This window comes from Glycine max, chromosome 5, assembly GCF_000004515.6.
Source record: "Glycine max cultivar Williams 82 chromosome 5, Glycine_max_v4.0, whole genome shotgun sequence".
In the NCBI taxonomy this organism is placed as follows: Eukaryota; Viridiplantae; Streptophyta; class Magnoliopsida; order Fabales; family Fabaceae; genus Glycine; species Glycine max.
In genome coordinates, this window is record NC_038241.2 from 40,760,270 (window position 1) to 40,786,840 (window position 26,571).

Consider the following 26,571-nt stretch of genomic DNA (forward strand, 5'->3'; position numbering starts at 1 on the left):
TGAGTATTAATTCTTTTTAAAATTTAATAAAACTGTTTCAAAGGATTGTGTTGACATTATATACCTAATTCTTATAAATTATGTTTGATTTATTTTATAATAAAATAAAAAAATTATTGTAAATTATCGTTATGATGTGTTATTACTTACATAATGCAAAACAGTACTTAAAAGTATTCTGAGAAACTTAAAACATAATAAATAGCTGTATATAAACAATTGAGCGTTTCAGTAAGGCAACAACAAGACAATTATCATTGCTCAACAGGTTCTTTGATACATGATTTGTGATCAATCCAAAAATTCATGCCTCTGTCCGCAGGTATGCATGACGACAAAGATTAGAACTGAAAATTAAAACTAAAAGAACTCTTCAAAGGGATTTCTGCTTTTAAAAAATAATGTAACAAAATAAAGTGGGGGCATTACAACAGATAAAGAGGATGACTTCGCCAACAAATGTGTATAAATTATTTACTGTTCTTGGTGTACGATAAGATGTTTATCAAGCTAAAATAATGAAGTATCATGTGAAATAATTGATTCATTATGAGGTAGTTTTGTATAGTTCATCCCAGCTGGCTAGTTTTTCCCTAGGTTTGTTCCTTGAACTTCCAAGCCTCCTTTCTTCAGAGTCTATCTTTTCCCAATCACTTAATGAAACTACTCTGACATTTCTATCATGCAGAAGCTGGAGAAGTCCGTCCCTGCCAGGTTTGGGCAAGGTTGATGACGAAATCAACCCTCCGTTTTCAAGGTCTGCTGATATGCTCGAAACCTATCATGTGGATATCAGCAGAAAATACAATACTAACATTAGTAAATTATTGCACAAGTATAACAATTAAGAAGACATTTTAGTATGACTGATTTAATCATCATCTAGCTACTTCTGTCAGTTTAACTGCTATGGGAAGAATATGAATAGAAAAAGCAAGAGATACATACAGTTTCTTCTGCACAATAGAGGTTTGTGGCGATAATTCCAGTCGGTCCTCTCCTCAGCCATCCACATACATACAAGCCCTTTTCAAGAACTGAAGGATCTGAAGGGTCACTCAACACTCGTCCTCTATCATTTGGAACTACACCTGAAAGGTAGCCATCATATATATATATATATATATGTATGTATGTATACAACTATGAGCTCCTGTCAGAATTCAGATGACACATTTACATACACCCACACATCATGTTTCTTGGCCAATGTCTTCAAAACACCAATTCAATTTTTTTATAAAGAATAATTTATTAACAAAAGGAGAGGAGAGACTACGAAGAAGGAATGTTAGGAATCCTCCAAATTACTTAACCTATAGCTACAATGAGAAGAATATAGAAAAGAAAGTAAATAAAAATACATCAACACAAAAGAGCAAAACAATCCATTTACAAGTCCTGACTAGAAACACCCTTAAAAAACACAAATACACAAGTTCAACACACTAGTTCCATTAGAATCTATAATTCTTTTTTTAAGGTTAAGAGTTAAGCCATCCATGTACTGTTTTGCTGTCATGTAAAAACTTCTGATCTACTAATATTAAACAAAACCATGTCATGAAAAAAAAATGCTAAAGACTATTTTCAAGAGAGCATAAACTTCATCTAAAAGAATTTTAAAAAAATATTATAAATGTTATTTTTGTTTTCCTTTTCATTTTTCAATTAAAACCCTAGGATCAACAAAACTAAATCACTTATTTCCAAATCTCTAGGGCTGTTTGGTTTGAGAAAATGTTTTCTATTTTCATTTTATGTTTTCACTTACACAGATCATTTTCAAAAACCAGAAGAAATTTTTCTAGAATCAGTCATATTTTTTAAACAAGCATTGATTTAAACATGACTTCTCCACCAGAAAATATGAAACATGAATTAATTAAAACAATGGAGACTTCTGAATGAATTGAGAGCATCCAGTATTCATTCACCTTTCTTATGATCAAAAGGTAAGCCATCAACTGGTACTGATCTGTAACCAATGCTCTTAAGTGCCATCCTACAAAAAGCCAGCCAGTTGCACCATACTCATTAATTACCCTCAACATTTTGTAATAAAAACACAAGAATAAATATCTTCAGAGGCTGCAATCAGTCATTTGAGGAGCATATATCAATTTCTTTATGATGGATATGGAGTATTGTAAAAAATGGATCTTTGATTACAATGCTACAAGCAGAAACGATTTCATGTCAAGCAATGACAATTTTTACAACTAGGAATCTTAGTAATTGTATATGGTTTCCAAGGCGAGATGATACCCGCATTTTATATCTTCAAATTCTCCAGCACCAACAGCAATCTGTTTGCCAGGGCTAACACCTGCAATATTTGGTTGAATAATCAGCAATCATAAATAATTTTTGCACAAGAATAGGCTACTATGAACTTAAATGTGCTAGTGTTTAGCAAAGCTTCATGAATAGCATATATTAAACATTTTAGGAAAGCCCAATAGTGCACATATCTGCACTTATACAAGAAATTATGGCAATTTACAATTGTTCACAATATTATATTTTACATTATTGCCCATGTTGTAAGGTTCTTACTTCAAAGTAATAAAGTAAAAATGGACAAACAAAAGTTACCTTGAAGAACTGTCTTCTCAAAATGCATGCCAGAAACATGGCCAGCTCTGTCTTTCGACTCTTGAAAACTATTTGGCTTACGGAAGAAGACAAAATGGAGCTCACGTTGGTTCAAACAAGCATGTTTAGGTTTCGAGGTAGCAGCCTTAGAGAGCAACTCATGAACTCTTCTCTGTATTCGGTTACTCTTAAGTTCTTCCTTTGCCAAGTGACAGCATCAACACATAGAATCATAGATAACATTAGTGAAAAGGAATCAAAGTTTTTTTAAATTATAAAAAATAGAGGTTAACATTTTTAATTTAGATAAAAAAAACAGGAAAATAAAACTAAAAGAACGGTAATTAGAATTTAGAAAACATGTATTTGGGTAATCCTTATATTTTATGTTTTGGGGGGCAAATTTTATTGAAAAACAGTGATAAAAGAACTAAAATTATATTCATTTTATACCTCATCAACTGGGGTTAAAAGTAGATCAGATTCCTGAATGAAAATATCAACATTATGAATACCTGTAAAATAAATGTTAAAGCTTCAGTTAGCATCATGTGTGAGAGAGGGATAGCATATAACTCATAGTATATGACAATTGATAAATAAATTGGAAGTAATCAGCACCAAGTCCGATTAAGATGAGAAGCTGATAATAACATGTCAGATAGTAGGGGAAAATTCATGATTAGAGTTCCATTTTCAGTTCAAACCGAATCTTAAGGTCGGAAATGGTTTGAAATTGCTGACTTGTGAGGAACTAGAAACAGGTTCAAAGTAAGAAGCATCAATATGCATTTGGAAATGAAATCATACAAGACTGAAATCATGGAAATTAATGGAAAATTGGAAGCTAAACTGACAAGCTAGGTGATCAATTGGGATGCAAATTAAGAAGTATTAGTTCATAAAGGGAACTTTTAAGTCTAATAAAATTGTGGAGTAATCATATAGCCAAGGCATGCCCCCTTTTCTAAACAATTCCATAGAACAAAACCAAACTCAAATCAGTGCATCAAACAAATATGTATAAGAAAACTGGACAGGTAAATTGAACTTGGTATAAGAGTTGATGCAGAAGTTACCAAGAATTTCACGTAGTTCTTTTGCAGTACAAGCTGCTTGGGCTGGACCACGTCTTCCAACCAAATAAACCACCCTGCAATATTGCTTATATTACAAACAAAGAACATATGGAATATTAATAAGATTATCTGGTTGCTTCAAATAATGCAAATAAAAACCTGATAGAGCTCTCCTCTAAAGTAGCCAATGCATGACTGGCAATATCAGTTGTTGCTAACTCTGTAGTAGGTCGTAAAAGAATCCTTGCAACATCTAAAGCAACATTTCCCTGAAATTAAACAAAATCTTAAATCCAAGTTAAAAGTTATATCTATATATTCGGGAAACTCATCTTCACAGCACAAGTATGTTCTTTAGTCTTAACATTCACCACAGGTGTCTTTTCTTAGAAAGAAACTAATACAGTATTGCTCAACTAAGTCTCACTATAAAATTTGGGCAGTATAGGAACTAGGAGCACAATAGGTATAGTTACCTGGCCAAGGATTACAGCTGTATCAGTACTCTTTAGGTCTGGCTCAAGATTTCGTCCATCCGGGTGCCCATTATACCACCAAACAAACTCTCTAGCTGAATGTATCCCTTTCAAGTTCTGAGAAGGAAAGGAATATTAAAAGAAATGAAACAAGAGTAACTCAAACTATCAGTTAATGCATAGCCATCACAAAATAAAAGAACATTAAGCCATTGCTTACACCGCAGGCAAAACCAATGAAACAACAAAAATTCTAGCAAATTCAGGAAAAGCACTTAATAAATCAAGCTTACCTCCCCTGGAATACCAAGACTTCTATCACTTTCGGCACCATATGCAAGGACAACCTGCTCAAGTTCATAAAATGATTATTGAAAAGATGGTACAACTGACAAATATCTACATTAGCATGTTACCATTAACACATAAAATCCAGAACCAGAGAGCCTCACCACGTGATACAGCTCGCGTAATTCAGAGAGAGAAATGCTGGATCCAAGGGTCACATTCCCCAAAAATGAGCATCGTTCATGATGTGCCACTCTTGAAAACTGGTTGATGACAATCTGTTGCAAGTTTTCTGGTAAACTAAGTTCAACAGTGTTACTCTCACCAAAGAATGTACTGAAACCCCCGGCACCCAAAAAAGTAAAAATTGAAGTTTTGAAATATTTCTTCAAGTAAACCTCAAAATCCATCCTTGAAAAAATTGGCAGCAGACACGGTAGATCCTAGAAATCCAAAAGACCCACTCTAGTCCCTAAGAACCACAAATATTAGATATATTAGTCCTGACACACCAGATAAATTAGTCCCTCACAAGACCAAATACATAGACATCAGAGATCCATATTGTTGCAGTGGTGAGAATTACATTTATGCAGTCAGCGTATTGGAACCATTGGAAAAAGATTGGACAGCTCATATTTCATCTCGAGATTTGAGTTGTCCGTTATTCAACCAACAGAATCCAATTTATTGATGGTGTGAGTGCATGGTTCGCACAAATGCAACCAATCCAGTTTGACAACATCTGTGGTTCTCACTTCTCAGGGACTAGGTTGAATTTGTTGCATTTTAGGGACTAGTGTGACCTGGGGTTTTTACTCTATTTCTTGTTCTCTACAACACCAAAATATCTAACTAAGAACTTTATACCAGTGCTAATCAATTTAGGAGTTGAGGTGCAAAAAACAAGAATAGACCTTGGTTTCAGGGTGATCGGGTGCAACACCGGAGCGAACCAACCCAAAAGGCGTGGGCAACCTGTCAATGATATCAACTTGTGCTTGTTGGTGAGCCTTCAACATCTACGAACCAACCAAGTACCCAATTCGGTTAGAGTTATCCATTTTCAAATTTGAAGCGTAAAGAATAGAGCTTTACCTTCTCGGCAGTGTAGAAACCAGCAGGGCCACTTCCAACAACACACACCCGCAATGGGTTTGAAGAAATGCTCCTACAGAGCCACCTTCTAGCTCCCAAAAGTTCCAGTTTTTGCATTTTATTATCTGAGAGGGGGAAAAAAAATACACAAATGGAATTTCGGTTTTTTCTGCAGTGAAGGTTTTACTGTTGGGACGGAAATCACCTCTTCTATGTTGTGTTGTGTCTCTCACAAACAGAAACAGAACAGGTCCGACTTGATTCGTTTCGGGTCTGGATTGGTATGGTGGATAGATCGTTTTGGGCCTTACAAGTCCAATTGAATTGGGCCTGACTGTGACCCAAAAATTCATGAAGAATAAGCAACAATCCACCCATTTTACGATAGATTAATGAGATGATGGGCTGAATTGAAGTCCGGTGGAGAAGCAGCACCACGGAACCGGCCCTTTGTTTGGTTTGAGCCTGAGCCCAATGTTTCTTTTTTAGTTAATTTATTGATACATTGAAATTCTTTCTATTTATCTTCTAATTCTTTGGAGGGTTGCGTGATATAAAAAAGCTTTTAAATTAAATACATAATCACATAAAGTCACGCTTAATATATACAATATTACACTTGAAGATAATTTTAACTTTTAATATTTCAAAACTAAATTAAAATGAATAATTTTAAATCCTCCTATTTTATCATCCTACAAATCCTCTTATTATCTTTTTTTTGGTAAGTTTTAAATGTGTTTTATACTTCTAAGAAATTAAATGTTTTTATTTTTTATTTACTTACCGTAAAAATAGTAGAAAAATCTATAGGAGGATGGTGTAGAAAGATATAGCATTTCTCAATTAAATAGAAGGAAATTAATTACAAAATACTTCAGGGGAATTAACAAAAATTAATGTAAAATTGAAACAAAGAAAATGTATAGTTTACGCATTAAATTGAGTGATTGGCGGGTCGGGTTAATGAGGGATTGTGAGAGGTCACAAATGACGTGTGGATGACGTGGTAATTTGCATGTTTAAAAACTAGAACGCAATAATAATTTGTGGCTATGTGAATTTCAAGAGTAAAAAACGAAAAAGCAAGAGAAATAATTAGAGCATGGACCCGATGTTGATTTTAGAACAGGGAAAATTTATTATATTCTTTAAAAAAAAACGGGGAGGGAAAAAAAGGTGTCATTTTCGGCTTTTTGCTTTATATGTATAGGAAAGGAGACAAAGTGGGCCATAGAATAGGGCCCACACCACTAGCATTGAGTAGTCGTGTCCAAAAACATTGAAAAGCCCAAATAGAAAGGAGTTCCCTTTGTATAGAACTCTTTCCGGACTCTTACTGCCAACCCGGACCCACAAACCGCCTATCTGACCTCCTTAACTACTTTTTCAGCTCAATCTTTCTCCACTTTCAAAAAAAAAGAAAAAAACTTTTTTATGCTTTATAATCAATACACTACTAGTATTATACTACTACATTTTCCCATTATCAACGTAATTAAGAAAAAAGAAAATTTGTGATTTTTGGCTTTCATAAGTTCTTCGTTGTTGTCAATCAGACAGTGTTCAACTGTCTTTCTCATAACTTTTGATTAGACAGTAGTAGGTTTTTCAATAGTACTTCTTAGTATTATTTTTATAGTTGTTTAGAATTTTGAATCTTACTCTCAGACATTGACCTGACCCCTCAATTCAACTTTTAAGATATTTTAACATCAACATACAGATTTAATTTTCTTTCATGGTGAAAACAATTATGAAAAATAAATAAAAAAATACTCTCACCACCAAACCCCTCAAAACTAGATCAACTACCAATCATTTAACAAAGTTTTGCATCGGAATAAATCAATTTCTAATGTCTTATTTTGTTAGTTGTAAGGTCCGTCAAGACTGATATATGAAAAATCGAAATGATAAAGGTATATTTGTGCATGATTTTCACGTTAAAGAATTGATTTTGGTTTTATAATTGATTTTAGATTAATTTTTATGTTTAATTTCATGTTGTACAAGATTTTAAATTTTATTTCGAATTTAGATTTGATTCTGAGTTAAAATAATATTGAGTGACTTTTGTGTTAAGATCATCTTGAATTTTACTTTTAACTTTATTTTATAATAAAAACATTCAAATATAAATTATATCACTTTAAAATTAATTTTAATCAAAATTAATTTTATAACATTCATTCAAACACATGACTATGATCCTAGTTAAACAGTGTAAACTATTTTAGTACGTGTTTAGATGGGTATTCACAAAATTGGCTTTAAATAAAATTGATTCGATTAAAATTTATTTACAAATGATGTGATTTATATTTAGATGATTTCATTTTAAAATCAAGTTAAAAGTTAAAAACTCAATATAAATTTTTTAATCCAGTTAAAAGTTAAAAACTCAATATAAATTTTTTAATCCAACATAAAACTACTCAAAGTTATTTCAGCTCATAATCAATTCTGGATTCAATTAATTTTGAAATCTTTTACCAATGTAAAATCAAACATATAAAAATATATATATAAAATCAATCAATTCTCTAACATTAAACTCAACATACACTATATGGTATTTTTTTAAAAGGCAAAGGTACATATGGTCTTTATCCTATTATATGTATGTAGGGATGACAAATCAATTCATTTATATTTGCCATTCATCTAATTCTTCCATTACAAACAAATAAATCAAATGATTTGGATTCAATCCCTTCGTTTGATTTTATGGATGTATTGGTCCAATTAGATATCTATTCATGAAAAATTATTAATGGATGGATTGGATTATATTTTTATCAAACGGATCATGGATAGACCAAATTTTTTAAATAAATTTTTAAAGAATCAAAATGGATAAATAATAAAAATTACTCAAAATTAATGGCATTCATAATAATCAATAAAAGTCATAGGTGTCTTAAACAAAATATATAAAAAAATACAAAATAAAAGTCAAATACAAGTTTTCTAAATAATCATAAATCATCATTTTCTAAATTCAAGTATTCTTTATCATTTTCACCACTATCATAATTGTAGATTTCAATTTTGAAACTAAATTCCAAAAACAACTCTCCAAAAAAGCCATAATGTCTCTATTCAGGGAAGTTTTTTGTAATCAGCAAAAAATACCCCTAAAAGACTACTACTATTAAACCTGTTATTTGGCCCATACCATCATAAAAGGTATTACCTAGCTACGCCTAGACTTTTAGGACATAGAAACTTTGAATACGAAAAAAATCAAAGATCATGAGTGAAAATTGTTAGTTTGTTACATAAATCTATTATGTTCCTAATACACGATAAAAACATAAAATACAATGTGTTTTAATATAACTCAGCCAGTGAAGGTGTCGTACAGGACATCAAAAGGAAAATACGTAAATTGTAAACCAAACTCCCATGCATTAAGCAACTCTAAGTTCTATTCCAAATATTGTTCATTTACTTAACCTAAAAAACAAGAAACTTAAAACAATGAGGCATATGTCTCGGTTGGTGTTCTAAAAAATTTAGGGATAACTCCCTTATTCTAGTGATCCATTTCTTAGCTCTCATGGTTTTACTCCTCACTCAAACTCTAATAAACAATTTTATCTATGATGACGTCCACGCGAATCGCTTAATAGTTCATTGTATTGGGGAGGGGGCGGGGGATTGATTCTCCATGGTTTTCTGCATTGTGATGATTTTGCTTTGCAAAGATTGTAACCAGGTCCTTATTTTGTCATTCAGGGAAAAAGAAAACAACCTCAATCTTAAGCTGTCATCATCAACACCACTTTCCTTCACTGTGTCATATATCTCCAACAATGTATCTAATGTAAATATTTATGTTTCACTATTAGGAATGCATTACTCCTAACCAAGTTTAGAAGTGCAAGATGAATATCTAGTGGGGAGGTAAAACAATACATGGTGGTCTCTTGCTATCAAGATTAAGCAAGTTTTCAATTTGACTGTTAGCCACGAGCTGATCAAATTGCTTTGGAGAAGTTTGATAGCTATTTTCGCTTGATTGAGATTTTTGTAGTATTTTACCTCCCTCATATTTCTAACAATAAGAACTAAGAATTGAAATGGTTTGTGTAAAATAAAATAATTAAGTTTTTTGCATTTTCAAAAAAAAAAAAGATAAAACAATTCTTTTACAAAAGAATGAAAGGGATAAGAACAATAGAAAGAAAGAAAAAAAATCTTCTATTAATTAGAAGAGCGAGCAAACTATTTAGATATTTCCTTCTCCTTCCCAAAGAGTTATTTTCTATAAGTTTCATCACAGAGGAAGAGCACAAGATGCACCACAAGAAAAATAACAAATAGCCACAGAATTTAGCAACCATAAAATTCAGTCGAAAATCAAATATGTTCATTATTGGGAATTAGCGACAATATTGCAGTTGTTAGAGCAGTTGCTAAATCTGTCGCAAAGTGACATTATATCTGTATTCATGTCCAGCAATCGATGTTGTGATTGAATATGATGCAAAGTTTGCGACTGTATTATTTTAATTGCTAAAACATTATTAAAGTGTTTCACATCGACTGAGAAATTTCGGTTGCAAAAACTTTAGAAAAGGGACCAATCAAGAAATAAGTTACTAATATAATAAAATAAAAATAGAGACCAAATCATCATTTCCGTCGCTTAATTACCAAAATTGAACACACAAAAAGTTGTCTTGTATATAAATATTCAAACAATAATATCTTGTAATTTAGGTAATAACTATTAAAACAATTTAAAAATTAAATATACATTTTCTTATATAATAGCATTTACTTCCTAATTTTCAGTTTGTTATTTTTCATATGAATTTTACTTTGATTTAAAAATATAAATATTTAAATATGTTTAAGGTTCATGATAAATGATCAAATTTTATTTTGTGTTCATGATAAATTATTTTATTATTTTAAGTCCTTGATATATCATAACTTTTGTTTTGAATCTTTATTGTCAATTAAATGATAATGTAATACTATCATAACCAACGATAATGTTAAAAAAATTAGTTTATAAAATAATACATTATCACTTAACTGATGATAACAATTTAAAATAAAAGTTTTAACACGTCAAAGATACAAACAATAAAAGAATTTATTAGGGACTCAAAACATAATTTGATTCTTTATGAGAAATCTTAAACATATTTAAGTCAAATATAAAAGCAACTAAACCGTAAGGGACGAACTATTTGGTAATAGTGACCTATTAATTTAGTCTCTAGGCAGCAATTGATAAAATTTGGTCTCTAATGGTGTAACTACTAGAGTTTTACGGACTCTTTTCAGTTGCTGAACTAAATAGGGACCGACTATTTACTTAATTTTTGGTTTAGTTTATAAATGCCTACGAAGGTTGACACAAAAAGGCTCTGTCATTTCTGCAATTAGGTTATCACACTTATTCTATCATTTTTTTTCTATTTGTTTGTTTAATTTTATTTTTATAGGTTTAAAAAATAATAAAAAGTGTTTGTTAGTTTTGTAGGATTAAACAATTTTTTAAAAAAAAATTAAAATACAAAATTAAACAGCACACAAATAATCAACCTGTAATTCTTTTAGAAAGAACTTAAATGTCTGTGAATTTTCTTTTGATTTTATATCCTTTTATTTGATTAATCTTTAAAAGGAAATAATCCAACAGACTGACGTAGTCGTTAAGCACTTTAAATAACCTATGGGATAATTTATTTAAAGGAGAATCTCATCTTTGATACATGTTATGTGTAAAAATTGTTTGAACCAACCATAATCACAATTTCGTGAATAAAATTAATCTTTAGTCCAATAAATTAAAAAAAATATCCGTGATAGAACCAAAAATAATCTTTAAAAGGAAAAAATAAATATTTTTGAATTATTTAAACTTACACAATTAACTTAAAGTAGCTCCTTTAAAGTAAATGTATTAAGGATGCTAAAAGATTCACAATCTTGAACTTATTAAAATAAATCCTTTTACTCTTTAAAAAAAATCCTTTTTTAAGGAAAAAAATATTTTAAACTTATTTTAATAAAATTGACCGTCGTCAGACATGTACCATAAAACTTCACAGTCAAAATTATGAATTGTTTTGACCATTATCTTGAATATATGAGAATCACATGTTAATTACTTTATTTGTGCATTTAAATCGTGTACTTAAAAGATCCTAATCCATAATCTCGTGTGAGACATAGTTGTTGAGTTCCTATACTTTTCCTATTTCATCAAGAGATTACGGTTACCCAATTCAATTAGGATACATACAACTTTCTATATTTTTACTACCTTAAACTTCATATAAAGGGAGTAAACTCACCCTGCTAGAATTATTCATGCATATCCGTTATAAAATATAGGCTTGAGAAATATTTTCAGTTAGTTTTTAGTTTTTTTTTTTTTTGAAAAATAGTTTTTAGTTTTTTATTAACTGAAATTTTTGTTTAACTATATATATTAGTAAGGTTTGAGAAATATACATATTAAAGTAGGTTGTAGTGTTTTTGTTTTTTTAGGAAAGGTTGTAGTACTTTTTAAGATACTATTTTATTATCTTTACCCTTATATTTATTAACTTACATATAGTTAGTAATGTTTGATAAATAAACATATTTTAGTAAATTTTAGTATTTTTTAAGATTTTGTTTTAAGTAATGTTTAAATTTTTAGTTTTTTATATTTTATTTTTTTACTCTTAAAATATTTATTTAATTTACTTTTTATCCTTTTATATAAGATACATTTTTATTTTATTTTTTTCATTTTTCCTGCTTCCATCCCTTTTTACATACTTTATTTTAAATTTAGTTAGGATATTTTAAGACAAGGTCAACCTAAGTATAAAGTAGTCCAAGTTCTTACTTTAGGCCAACCTAAAAAAATTAATTAGTATTAAGATTTATACAAATTTTATTATTAGTTGGTCTAATATAGGGATCACTAAAATGTGTTTTTTTTTCTTAGTGAATATAGTTTGAACTTTGAACCCTTCTAGAAGAAAAATCACTTTTAAGATCAATATTTTTTTTTGTTTACTCTATCTCACTCAAAAAATTTAATTAATTTTAGTTAAAAAAGTCATCTCTTATCAATTCTCATAAAATTTAATACATAAGAGATTGTTTATTAGTTTTTTTTAAATAATATTATTAGTTTTAAAAAGTCTTCACCTTAAAATTTACTTTAGACCTCTTAATCGTCCTAAATATATACTAGGTCAATCCTATTTGAAGATATAATATAAAATTAATAGTAAAAATTAAAATATGAAAAAATATAACAGTGCAAAATTATTTGAAAAATAAAATAAAATTATAATTACCAAAATTATATTTTTATCCATAACATAAATTTTTTTTACATAAAATATCATATAAACATGTTTAACTTATTTCCATTATTTTATATTTATCAATGATTTCAATAAAAAAAAAATCAAACACTTATAGTTTAGTTTAAGTTCAGTAAACTAGTTTATTATCTTTCAACTTTTAATTAATAACGTTCAGTTATGAATTATTTTTTTCAGTTTTTAATTTAATCAGTTTGCACTTAACTTTTAAACCTACCTTTAATAAATATAAGAAAAATATATGAAACCCGATTATTTTATTAACTTAAGCACTATAGACTATAGAGTCGATCTTAACTTATATGTTTTTTTTTATTATTCACAATCACTTGAGAGAAATGAGGAGCAATAATAATATTCAGCCTTGACTTAACACCCCCGAAATTCCGAATAATTAAAAACATGAATAAATTATCATTTAATAAAAATAAAAATTATTAAATTATGTTTTTTTACATAACCATGACTCTTCTGCGAGGATAGAACTGAATGATATATATTAGTGCCAAAAGATTAGTTCAACTAAATATATTAATTAATTTTTCACTCGTTTGACTTTGTTTCTATTTGATCACTTTCACTTTTGACACATGGGAGGCTAGAGAAAAAGCAATGGGAAAAATGAGGATCCTTCATGTATGTACATCATTTAAAAATTGATGCAGTCTCCAAGGCTGCAATTAAAAAAAAAATAGAAAGTGGGAATTATTTTCCATAAGATATATAAAAGGACAAAAGGATTCAAGATAGTAGGGGGCAAGAAAACATTATGCAAAGACCATTGGAATTTGTATGTAAAGTATTACCTATAAAATATTAGAAAAATTACTATCATTTTCCTACTCAGAATGATTGAAGGTTTTATTTATGATCTACTGAGATATTGCCTTTTCCTTGTCTGCCAACATTATTTATTTTCCACATTTTTAAGTTACTAAACAATTCAGTAATTTGGTCCTATATAATAGATTCATTTGACAATGAGTTTTACGTTGATCTCATTAAGCATCGCGCAACTAACAATGGTTGCGGTAAATAATAATGATTTGTGTTTCTTAATAAATGATTCAAAGATTTAATTCTTATTTTGTGATAAATAATAATAATTTATGTTTCTTAATTAAATAATTTAAAAATTTAATTCTTATTTCCTACTAAGATTACTATGGTTAGAAGAAAAAAATCAAGCATCACGCAACACATTTAAAGCTGTCATTATCAGTGGAATTTGTTGAATTACAGGTTACAGCTTCGATTAAAAAAAAAATTGTTATTTTACGAAAGAAGCTAATATTTGGAAGAATTTTATATCGTCTCAAGTTAAAGGGGAAAAACAAAAAAGGGAAAGAATGAGGAATAAAACAAAGAAATTAGGCACAAAATATACTTCATTTATACACCAAAAAATAATATACTTCATTTGAACGAGAAGTGAGAACATATATGCATAATAATTTATTAGAATGCGATCAGGTTCGCAAGAGTATAATAAATACTAGATTTTTTATAAAAATTAAAAAATATATAATATATTTTTCGTTCTTTCAAATATTTTGACATATTAGTTTTAGTTATTATAAAAATTAATGCATTTTGAGTTGTTATATTTACCAAGATTTTAAAGTAATAATTTACATTTATTTATTTATGTATGATTATAGTATTATTTTTTATATTCTCATGTATAAACAAAATCATATGTTTGGATAAGATTAATTGGATGCCTCGAAATGCGTGCACGCAACGCCAGCAAGAGCATTTTTGTCAAGTTCAAGTAGCTAGCTAAGGCCAGATCATCATTTTCCCTCAAAATATTTGCAAGACAATTCGTTTTAAATTCTTGGCCTTTTGGTGGAGAGATAGTTCATTATCCCCGTAATCCCCACACTTCTACTGGATAAACAGAATTCTTAATAATATTAATCATACATACTATTCACCACAAGTATAGCTGGTGATGACTTTAATTATTTTCACCTTAAAATGTTTAGTACTAATTAATTCACCTTTATCGTTTCCTCCTTCATTCACTTTGTGCACACGTTCTATTTCACCACCAATTACAAGTTCTGTTTAACTTTTATGAAATAGCTAATACACTATGTATTTTATTTAAACTTATATTGTGTTTATGACATTTTTATATTGATATGAAATAAATTACCATCCTCAAAGTTGTACTCCTGACAATTCTCGATCAAAGAGATCACAGCTAAGACAAATTAATGAGTGTTAAGATAATTTTTCTAATATTATAAAATAAGATTTATTTCTTACTTATATATTTTAATTTAGTCAGATAAAAGATAAGAAAATAAAAATAAAAAACATACCGTAGGAATTTGAACTCCCACACTTTGAGGATTGAATTAATTCAAGGAAGACACTTCCAATTCGCTTTTAAAATCACTTATAAAACATTCAATAAATTAAACTTAAAATCTCCAACTTAAAATCATTCATTTTTTTAAGTCAATGTAATATAATTCATATTCCATTAAAATTAATCACATCGATGATACATTTAAAAGAAACATTTCTCCTACTCTGATCGACAATTACAATTTTTAAATAGTGTATAGGGGTTAAATATCAATAATTTTCCTAAAATTTTAAAAAAATACATTAAGACTAAAGTAATCTTGTATTGTTTGCGCCCAACCTAACTAGAACATAAAAAACGAAGAATTACCACCATACCATATCGTGTGCTTGTTTTATTTCTTACCTAAGAAAATAACCAACTTTATTAGATATCCAAATTCAAATTACCCTTAACGTAAAAAAAAAAAAAAAAATCAAATTGCCCTTTACCTTTCTTTCTATTTCACCTTTTTGGAGATGGGGAAGGGAGTTACTGTAGGGTCGTCTTTAAGAGTAAGAAATGAAAGTAGGAGTAGGGAAACCGCTAGCTTCTGTCTTATCGTATATTTATAATTGTTGTTAACTTTTTTTTCTGAATATAATTGTTGTTGTTGTTTTTAACATGGAATATAATTGTTGTTAACTAAGCCATCTTGGGATCATCAAGAGGCATAGTTATGATAGTAATTTTAAAGGGAAGGGAATTCTGAAGCATGGGATGATGCGATGAGGAATCCAACGATGAAAATGTTTTTGATACGGATTTAAATAAGTTCTTTAAGTTTTTGATTAGGGTAAATATTGGGTTCAAAAACGACATTCCAAGTTTCAATGCTGTCGTTTGTATGTGTTACACAAATAATTTTAAGATATGAGTACAATATGCTAATTATGATATTGTTCAAGAACATGCTGCTCATCACGCGGATTCAACCTTGTATCAGCAGTGGGCATCAATATTAAGTCTTCCTTTGGCTTTGTGACGAAAAAAGACAAAAGCACCCCAATATTGATAAGCTAATTAATATGCATTAAAAAAGGCATAATAGTAGATTAATTAGCATTTACTTTTGGTCACGTGTTTAGATAGTGTTGAGCTCTATTATATTCCTTCCTATAGGTAAGATTCAACTATCTAATTTATTAACAACAAGAAAAATAGTTATTCTTTCATCTTATTATAATTATGTAAGAGAAAAAATTTATCTTATTTATATCTCTTATAATATTAATGGTAAACAATAAAATCTACAAATAAATTAACAATAATATAAGATTAATTTTGTAAAATTATTATTTTCTTTAATCTACTTATTACTTTTTCTTGATCTTTATAAAATAACCTATAAAAACTATTATTTTGGGATGGGAGGATTAGTTTACTAGTTGATAGCAATAAATTTATATATTTTTTCAAAAATAATATAGTTATTAATGTTTCTCTTTTCTAAATACATGATCATATCATCTCTCTTATTTAATCAGGGATATTTTTAATCTAAAAATAATTAGTGCATGAAACAATATGAATTGAGTTTTATATAAAAGAAAAGAAAAATAAAAATTGAGTCTTTTAAATAGAAATGGAAGTACTAGTAATTTTTACCAAGTTGTGGGACAATGCCCAAGTGACTAGTAATTTGAGTCTTTTAAATATATATAACATAGTTCACTTTCTGATTATGTAAACAGAGGAATGTATGTATGGAGAGGAGTTTCCCCTTTGTTAGTACTTTACTTCCTTTAAAGATTTGTCTCATGATTTATAATCTTGAAAATACCTTGCTTGTTTTTAGAAGAAAAAATATCAATTTCTCTTAACAATTTCTTTGTCCCTTTATTTCTTGTTAATAATAATAAGGATATTCACGGACCAGGTTTGGTTAAACACGGTATCCAATGCAATCAAAATTTTATGAGTTGAGTTGGATTGAGTTTGTGTATTTTTAAGAAAGACTTGGTCCAAACAAATCCGATCATGTATGAGTTGGTTTGAATTTGATTAATTGGGTTTGAATATTGAACAAATATTTTTTATTCTGCAAAAAAAATTAGAACAATAATTTATGTTTTCGTATTTGTAAGTATATATAATGACTAAATGCACTAAAAAGAAATCAAATTGTAATAATATTTGACTAATAGAATTAACGATTTTAATGCTAGCTAATATAATATTTTTAGTTTAGATAGAAATAAAATATTATATTAGAATAATAATTAATTTATATATAGTAATAAATTTAACTATATGATATGGATTGGATTAAAAAAGATCGAACCCATTTATAAGGGTTTCTTAGCTGGTTAGGTTGAGTTCAACCCATTTGTTTCACACCCCAACCCAATATAATTGGGTAATGGTTAATCTAAATCCGTGAACACTCCTAAATAATAATGCATATATTTGTTTTATAACGTTAGGGTCTTATTAGTCAATATCCTCAAATATTAGTTAATAAACTAAAAGAAAAAAATATTTATTGTGTAAATCATAGAAAAATGTAAAAAAAATCATGAACTAATTTTCTATCTTTCAATAAGTACTTCAAGTTTTTTTAACTAATGCTCTTAAAACACTAATTAACATTTTTCAAAAATTTCTAACTCACAAATGTGATTAATGAAAGACTCAAAATACAGGTTAAGCAAGGACATATATAGACGATGAACTTCAATGTATATATATATATATATATATATATATATATATATATATATATATATGTACGTTCACGAATAGAGATGGAAAAATATTTCAAAAGGAAGAAGTAAAACGTGTACTACAAAAAAAAAAAAGAGACAAGAATTAAGTGGCAGGGGGATCCAACATATAAAGTGAAGTAAAATACTAGTATATACTAAAAAATAATTTGCCATAAATTCTATTGAAATAATTAAAATAACACTATTCTTAACTCTAAAACGAGTAAATAATTTACACAACTTTGACTTATTTAATAATTACTATTGAATATTAACAATTTGTTCTGACTGACTTTACAAATAAGTTTCTGAATGTATTGCATTATTCTAAATTTAAATGAGCTTAATTAACATAACAGTGTAAGCTTAATAATTTGGTAAAAAATAATAATTTTCATATACGTGTGTATAGAAAAGTATTTATCGAAAAAGGAAATTAATCACATGTAAACGGTATAAACACACATTTTATATAGTTGTAAGTATATATATATATATATATATATATATATATATATATATATATATATATATATATATATATATATTTTAAATGTCCTTACCGTCCTCTTTCACATATAAATTGCTTTCATACAGTTGTGTTTGTTTCTCGGGAAGATCATGGAGGAAAGCTAAAGAAAATGAGAAAAGTATGGTGTGGTGTGGGGGACTGAGAATTCTAACGGGAGAAAAGGAGCCAGAAAAGACACGGCACCTACGACAAAGATTTGGGAGTACGGTATGTGCGAGAACACACAGCCATCCCTAGCTAACTATATGCCTATTTTATATATATCTCTTTTATTAGTTAAAAGTTATACTTTTTAGTATTATTTTATAATATTTTTTATTTGATTAATTATTTTATTTTTCATATATTTTTCTTGTCTCTCTTGTAAAAAAAATATACAAAAATATAGTACGTATACAAGTTTTCTCCCTTTAATGTAAATGAAGAAAACTTTGTCGGTTAATTGTTTTCAAGTCTCTGGTCTCAGGGAAGTCTTACCTCGAGAATTATGGGTTTATTTGTTTGTTTGCTGGTAGCATCAAAATGCGGTTTAAAGGAATGTTTGTCTGGAATGTATAAAACTAATTATATTAATCAAGAGTTTTGTTAATCAGTACTTTTAAGAGTATAACAACTAAATAATTTTTTTTTTTGTTTTAACTGTTTTATTTTGGTTATGATTTTTTTTTGGGTACATGAAGAAGGAAAGAACAAAAAAAGAAAAACTATTTTTACAATTGAAAATACATTTCAATTTAAATTTAATTAAAGATACTAATAATACTAGCGCTACGACTACTGTCATTCGATATCAAAGTGTTATATATCATAATATCGTTAGCTGTTATAATAATTGTTCTAAACGAACTACTACATAGTAACATAGGTCTGTTACAGAAGATTACCTTTATAAATCATACACTCATTGTTGCTCTATTGAATTTTGACTTGGACTATCCCATTAGATATTTTATACACATATTATATTTACTCTATTGAAAGTCAATTTAAATAATTTTTAGAATATGAATTCATGTTTGATTTTTATTTGAAAAAGAATGAAAATTTTGGACAAGGATAAATTGAAAAAAAATATTGTAATTATCTTAAAAAACTAAGTATTATAATATTGAAAATATTAATTTATTTTTTAAAAAAAATATTAATGGCAAAAAGTGTAAGCAAAAGAAATCTATACTCAACTAAAAGTATTAATTTGTATAAAAATATTATATATATATATATATATATATATATATATTTAAATACATGCATTATTTTGCAAAATATTACTAATAATAGTAATACTTATAACTATTGCTGATAAAAATTCTTAAAATAAAAATTACTCAAACCTTATATGAAATAATTAGTTATGTTAAAAGATAGATTGAATGAGTTTACCATTTTATATATTTAGAGCCTAATGTTAGAAATCCTTGATTGTAAAAATCAATAATTTTGTTGTCAATAAGGAAAAATAAAATGAGAATTGACAAGTCAACTAGATTGAATATTAATTTTTTCTATTATAGTTTTTTTATGTTACCCAAAAAAATTAACTTAAAACCTCAAAACTTTTAGACTCGACAATGAATTTCCTAAACATGATTTTTAAGAAGAAAAAAACTATAATTATTTTTCATCAAACCATAACAAATTAAATTAAAAAAATGTAATTGAAGTGGGAATATTATTACTGTTACTCTAATTTTTTTATTATAATATACTTTTTAAATAAGATAAATCATTTCATTATAAAATTAGGGTTAACTCAAATAAATTTTTTCAAATCAAGTTTACCAACGCTTTCCTCAACATGCGTCAAGGTTGATGATGTTAATTAACGTCATAGATTTGATTTACTACTTTATTAATTTGTCACACAAATTTGAAAAGTTAATTAATATGCTCCTACGTATTATACACTGGTGAATTATATGTTCACATAATGATTAGTATATTGGTAAGTCGTTCAGAGCATTACGCCATTATCAAGTTGTTCGTCATTAGTCAATGATAGAATCGTTAAGCAAGTAATTTTCGTTGACTAATGTATACAAATTTCAACGCATCATACATGCAATCAACCATCATGGCGGAAGAAGAAAACCGAAAAACGATTAATTGCAATTAATGGAAAGCTGAATCCTTCAGGCAATTAATGTTGTTTAAAAAATTTAATAAATAATTTTAAATTCTCCTATATAAGATCATTTTTTAAGGAAACTATAACATCTTTTTATCAATTAAAATATAAACACATTCAATATTTTTATATTTTTAAAACATTAAATATATCTTAGTTAATATTTTTACGAAGTATTTAGGTAAAAGGAATTTTTAAAAGATATAATAATAATAAAGTGATAGAAAATGTATTCACTTTCGATCTTTGTAAATTTTTTCCCTCCCATTTCTTTGTTACTTTTTATATAAAAGCAAGTACAATTTAATATTGACTTCTTTTGCTTCTATACAGAAACCCTTATAATAAATTTAAAAGCAATTATGTGAAATAATTTTTTCTCCATGCCAATTTCGATCAGCAAGCCAGCATTCGTACAGATAAATTTGGTTATGCATAATTTGTATGATGGTTTTTGTTTAGTTTTTTTTTAAAAAAAACTATGAAATAATATCTTTACAAATATTATTTATTTTAAACTGCTCATAAAATTAATTTTTATTTTATGGTGCTGAAAATAATTTTCATTTTATCATGAGCGTAAATATGCTTATAATTAAAACAAACGATGATAGTCAATTAAATACATATGAAGATATATCAAGAACGTATTCATCATTAATTAATAATTAGCTGTAACCCTTTTTTCTACAGAGAATAATTAGCTGTATGTAACTTTTAACCTTTTCATACATAAATATAGTATAAGACACAGACTAATTAACTCATTGACAACTGTTTAATGAAATGAAATAAGCAATGAATGCCGATGCAGTCAAGGATAAGAAGGTGGAAGTGTTTAGCTTGGATAAGTCAAATTAAATTTCTCAAATTTTAGACGTTTCATCTATTAAAAGGCATTAATATTGCAATGTACAAGTCTCAGTAGCACGCCACGTGGAAGATATGATACAAAAATCGTGCACTCGAGAGTGGCAATGGTTAGACGCATATATTGGTTTTCTTGATTATGGGAATTGCTACCACCTTTTCTGCCCCTCTTTAAGATAAAGCAAAAGCAAGCAGCTAGCTAGGGGAAATAGAAAAGCAAAGGAAGAAAAGAAAAACATGAAAGGAAGAAAGAAAAGAAAAGAAAAGCAATAAAGAAAGGGAAAAAAAAAGAAGAGAGAAAACAAAGACAAAAGGTTCTCAAAACTCCATGATTATTCAAATTCTCTCAAAAACAGTACCAAGCAATAGTCCCCTACTTAATCAACCCACAGGAGTGGACCTCTCTCAAAGTCTCTACAAGACCCTGTTTAGGCTTGGGTTGGAACAACATCAAAAAAGAGAAAGGAGAGACTTTCTTTCTCTTTTGTAGATCGAGATCGTAGAAATTAAGAAAGGCATGAATAGAGGTGTTTTGCAAAGCTCACCGGTGAAACAAATGATGGCCGGGAACCCTAACAATTGGTGGAACATCAACACCATGCGCCCTCCTCCTCCTCCTCCACAAGCTTCTCCTCCTTTCTTCTCCACTCCTTCCAACTTTCTAACTCCTTATTATACCCCCACTTCTTCTCTTCCTCTTCCTTCTTGGCATGACAACAATCAAGAGCTACCTGAGTCATGGAGCCAACTACTCATGTAATACACACACTCTCTCGCGCACACACACCAAATTAACACACCCACCCACATGGTTGCATAACAAGGCTTGGTATTTTTTGTTTTGTTTTGAATTCAAAGTATTTTCAGGTTGAGAGTCACGGACTGATGATCCTTTCGGCCGATAATCAGATACTAATCTTGAGATTGATTTAAGAAAATAATTATTTACTTTTTTAAAATCTCTTTTATGAAATCCATAAAAATAAGAAATTATACCAATAAAAAAACTTATTAGAACGGTTAAAAATAAGTTAAACGAAACCCTTACTTAGTACTTATGTATATGTATGTTTGATCATTGATTATTTGAAGACTCAAATCTAACTGATTTGTATTTGTTTTTGGTTGCATGTGGTTTTGGGAAATAGGAGTGGGATGGTGTCTGAAGAAGAGAAAGGGGGTATGTGCCAGGTTCAGTCTAAGAAGTTGGAGAACTGGGAGCAACAAATGCTAAGCCAGGCTCCAAGTGCTCCTATTGTTGATGTTAAGCAAGAAAGCTCGGTGAACAGCTATGCGTATGGGCATGGAAACGAAGAGTTTCAACCAGCAAAGCCAACATGGTCTCAAATAGTGCCTGCTTCTTCCCCCAAATCATGTGTAACAAGTTTCAGCAGCAGCATGTTGGATTTCTCTAACAATAACACCGATGCGAGGCCTCCTCCACCAGATCCATCCTCAGAGGTATAATTATACATATTAATTTACAGAGATTCTACAATTTAATTTGTTATTATTTTTTCTTTCTTTCTGGGTTTTGATACGAGTTATACACATTTCGTGAAACTTTACTAAAACCAACTGACAATTAATAAAATTACCTTTGAATTTGGTCCCCGAAATGCTTTCGTATTGAAGAATATTTTCAAATTTCATTTTCCAATTAATATATATACGCCAAAGGCATGGGTCCTCCAACTTTTCTTTTTTAAACGAATATGTATGTAAAACGGTTTTTCTATTCTTTCTTTATTTTATAAGATAAAAAAATGGATTGCTTTGCTTCTCTTTATATGTCTTCTATTCTTTCCATATAAAACGAATGCTAGTATATATATATATATAGGAGTATTGTTTATCTTCTATTCTTTCTATATAAAACATACTCTATTTTCTTTTGCGCTTCTACTTTAACTTTCTTTTTTTTTTTTGCATTATAATTTTAACGATTTTTTTTTTGTTTTTTAATTTCAAGTGTGATAGCGCTGCAACTGGTGGGGCATTCAAGAAAGCTAGGGTTCAACCGCCCACAACTCAATCGACCTTCAAGGTATTTTCATCGATTGCAAACAATTAGACAGAAACTTCCAACCTCGAACACTTTTTTCAGGCAAACCAACACACATAACCGCACACAAACATCACATGTGTGTGGGTGGTCACTGTTGTTTTTCTTGCTTGTCTTGTTCCTACACATGTTTTCTTAATTTTTATTTTCTTCATTTTATCTTGATATGAAAATTAAACATAAGCCAACATATTAATTAAGCATGTGCTTGTCCGTTTCAGGTTAGGAAGGAGAAATTAGGTGACAGAATTACCGCCCTTCATCAACTCGTTTCCCCATTCGGAAAGGTTTAAACCTAATTTAATTATTCAATTGAACATTTACATAAACTTAATTTATATCCAAAATTGGAATCAAAAACTGAAGTATCAAATATATATCTTCATAGAAAACCTATAAAAGTTTGCATATCCAATTAACCTCGTTAGTCCCCTAGTTCCAAATAAAATAATAATAGATAACAATCTTGAAGAAAACGATACTTTTTCTTGATATGATTCATCTTTCCCATGCATGCCCTCTTTCTTTCTCACAGTTTTTTTAGAGAAAAGAAAACAATATGCTCTCTGTTTAGCATTACATAGAAGAGAAGAGATGACTGGGAATATGACTGTAGTGTGTGGTAATTTTTTATTTATTTTTTACTTTTGCAGACTGACACGGCTTCTGTCTTATTAGAAGCTATTGGCTATATCAGATTCCTTCAGAGTCAAATTGAGGTAATTAATGTTTATTCTCCTCTGTCAATTTTTGCAAACAACCACGAGAGTCAGTGAATAGTACTCATGGCACGCTAGATGTTAAAAGTCCATTATTTCACGTTGTTCTAATCCTTCTGCTTCCACTTTATTAGTTTTTGAAGTTCTAAAAATATTCTCTTTTCCCCGTGGATGCAGGCCCTTAGCTTACCATACTTGGGCAGTGGATCAGGAAACATGAGACAGCAACAATCCGTAAGAAATAATACCAACCCACCATTTCTGGTTAGCACACAACACACATACATATATAAAGCCGTTTCTCACTTCCTAAAGCAATGAGTCTAGCTTTCTCCCTCCAGCAGCATCTTTCTTCTTCTTGCATGTGTGCGCCAGAATATATACTAATTAATGGGTAATAATGTGGTACTGATTGAGAGATGGTTAATGTTAGGTTCAAGGAGAGAACAATTGTATATTCCCTGAAGACCCCGGTCAGGTATGCTTTTTCCTTGGATCCACTAATTAACCCCTTAAAGGGGTTTAGGGATTTTGCATTTGGAAAAGCTAGCTTAGCCAGCCACCAGTTCAACTTGCATTCTATATTATAAATGAAGAAAAGTGTAGCTAGACAATTAAAGAGAAATGTCACCAGCTTTATCAGATACAATAATATATATTAATTACTGCATTATTAGTTATTATATAGTAGTTTGAACACTGTATAGCTAGTCAAACTCTCATTTTATTTTGTTTCTGGTTATAGTTGCTGAATGAAAACTGTTTGAAGAGGAAAGCAGCTAGTGAGCAGGTAATTGTTCAGTGATTTTTTCCCCTTTTCTAATAATGATTAAACTAATTCAATATTATATTAATTTTGATTTTTACTTATGTCTTTTTTTATTGGTTGTTAATTATAATTAGGATTCTCAAGAAGAACCAAAGAAAGACCTGAGGAGTAGAGGGTTATGCTTGGTTCCAGTGTCATGCACGCTGCAAGTTGGAAGTGACAATGGAGCTGACTATTGGGCTCCTGCTTTTGGTGGGGGATTTCGGTAGATTGCTTAACTTACTATTAATAGGTTATCATATGCAGCATACAGAGAGAGAAAATATATTCATGGAGATTGTATAACATCATTAGCAGTCAATCTGCTGCAAAACCTAATTAAGGCTGATTGCTCATGATGCTATACGCAATTCCTGAATAAAATGTATGCTGCCAGTCAAGTTATATATTTGCAAGCCCTTGTTAAGACTCCTTAATTCACGGAAATCAAGCTTTAGTTATTTTCACTAGCTTAATTAATTAAGAGGTCGATCGTACAATGTTCGATAATTGTGTATATATGCAATAATTGTATGATTATTTTCAATGCTACTACTTCTTTAGCAGTAATTAAACAGAAGATCATAAAAGCTAATACTAAATATGCACGTACGGTACTATTTAAGCCTTTAAGATTAAATTTATGTCCATTTGGTACATTAAATGTGAGAAGGGTATACAAAATACAACACCACCGAGTTAGTATTCATTTAGGCCAGTTAATTTATATAAGTTAGTTGAGTTTATGCATGCTAAACAATATTTATACTTTTTAAATATATTCTTTATTTTGATGCTAATTGATTATATGTGAATTTTATTAAATAAAAAATTTAATAAAATTAAGTTTTATTTAATAATAGAGTGTTATATTAATATAAATACTCGACGACCTAGCTAGTAGCAGTCAGCATAAATTTTGCAGTGCTGTGTATTCTTGTACGCGGATGAATAGACGTAAAAAAGCGTGCACACTTCGCAAAGACATACACCGACACCGACACCGACAGAGTCCAACACGCATGCAGACTTGTATCGCATGCGGGGGTTATATATATAGTTATACCCTCTCTTTGGTTATACCAGTCACCGGCCGGCTATATAGCAGAATAAATAACCCTAGCTTGGCTAGGGCATCTCACGTGTAGCGTGTTGTTGCATTTCAGCAACCACGCTTCATTTGAAAAAAATACTCCTTCTCGACTCCATACTTGTGAAGTAGCAACCTTAATTATTAATCTCCATCTTTGTAGCTGTTGGGCACTATATACTTAGACTCACAACAATTACTGCCCACACTTATGTGTAAGGGTGAAATAAGTAAGAGATTTTTATGAGATTTAAAGAAATTATATATATATATATATATATATATATATATATATATATATATTGAAAAATATACATATGTCCCCTTGATATTTAAAAAGTAACATATTTAAATTTTACGAGTATAAAAAATACATAAATATTTTTATATTTATG

General features: G+C 29.1%; 2 protein-coding genes across 6 annotated transcripts; one reads left to right on the forward strand and one right to left on the reverse strand.

The window, feature by feature from the left end:
* Nucleotides 1–448: 448 nt before the first annotated feature.
* LOC100777997 (NADPH:adrenodoxin oxidoreductase, mitochondrial) lies at nt 449–5,757 on the reverse strand. Of its 3 annotated transcripts, none has more exons than XM_003525229.5 (13): nt 5,540–5,757; nt 5,359–5,463; nt 4,606–4,719; nt 4,447–4,500; nt 4,154–4,270; nt 3,837–3,946; nt 3,678–3,751; nt 3,052–3,113; nt 2,599–2,797; nt 2,269–2,329; nt 1,938–2,005; nt 949–1,091; nt 449–778 (listed from the first exon to the last, which is right to left on the reverse strand). In XM_003525229.5, exons 1-13 carry the CDS (start codon nt 5,654–5,656, stop codon nt 548–550), a joined length of 1,455 nt encoding a protein of 484 aa, XP_003525277.1. In that variant the 5' UTR covers nt 5,657–5,757; the 3' UTR covers nt 449–547. The 3 variants fall into 3 exon arrangements, with proteins under 3 accessions (XP_003525277.1, XP_040871644.1, XP_040871645.1); XM_041015710.1 differs by lacking the exon at nt 5,540–5,757 and adding an exon at nt 5,028–5,275 and having other exon boundaries at nt 4,606–4,913; nt 5,359–5,446; XM_041015711.1 differs by lacking the exon at nt 5,540–5,757 and having other exon boundaries at nt 4,606–4,913; nt 5,359–5,433.
* A 15,852-nt stretch (nt 5,758–21,609) lies between these two features.
* On the forward strand, nt 21,610–25,633 carry LOC100777095 (transcription factor bHLH68-like). Of its 3 annotated transcripts, none has more exons than XM_006579330.4 (9): nt 21,610–22,250; nt 22,643–22,955; nt 23,467–23,541; nt 23,781–23,846; nt 24,213–24,278; nt 24,456–24,542; nt 24,712–24,756; nt 25,024–25,068; nt 25,182–25,633. In XM_006579330.4, exons 1-9 carry the CDS (start codon nt 22,012–22,014, stop codon nt 25,314–25,316), a joined length of 1,071 nt encoding a protein of 356 aa, XP_006579393.1. In that variant the 5' UTR covers nt 21,610–22,011; the 3' UTR covers nt 25,317–25,633.
* The last annotated feature ends 938 nt before the right edge of the window (nt 25,634–26,571 follow it).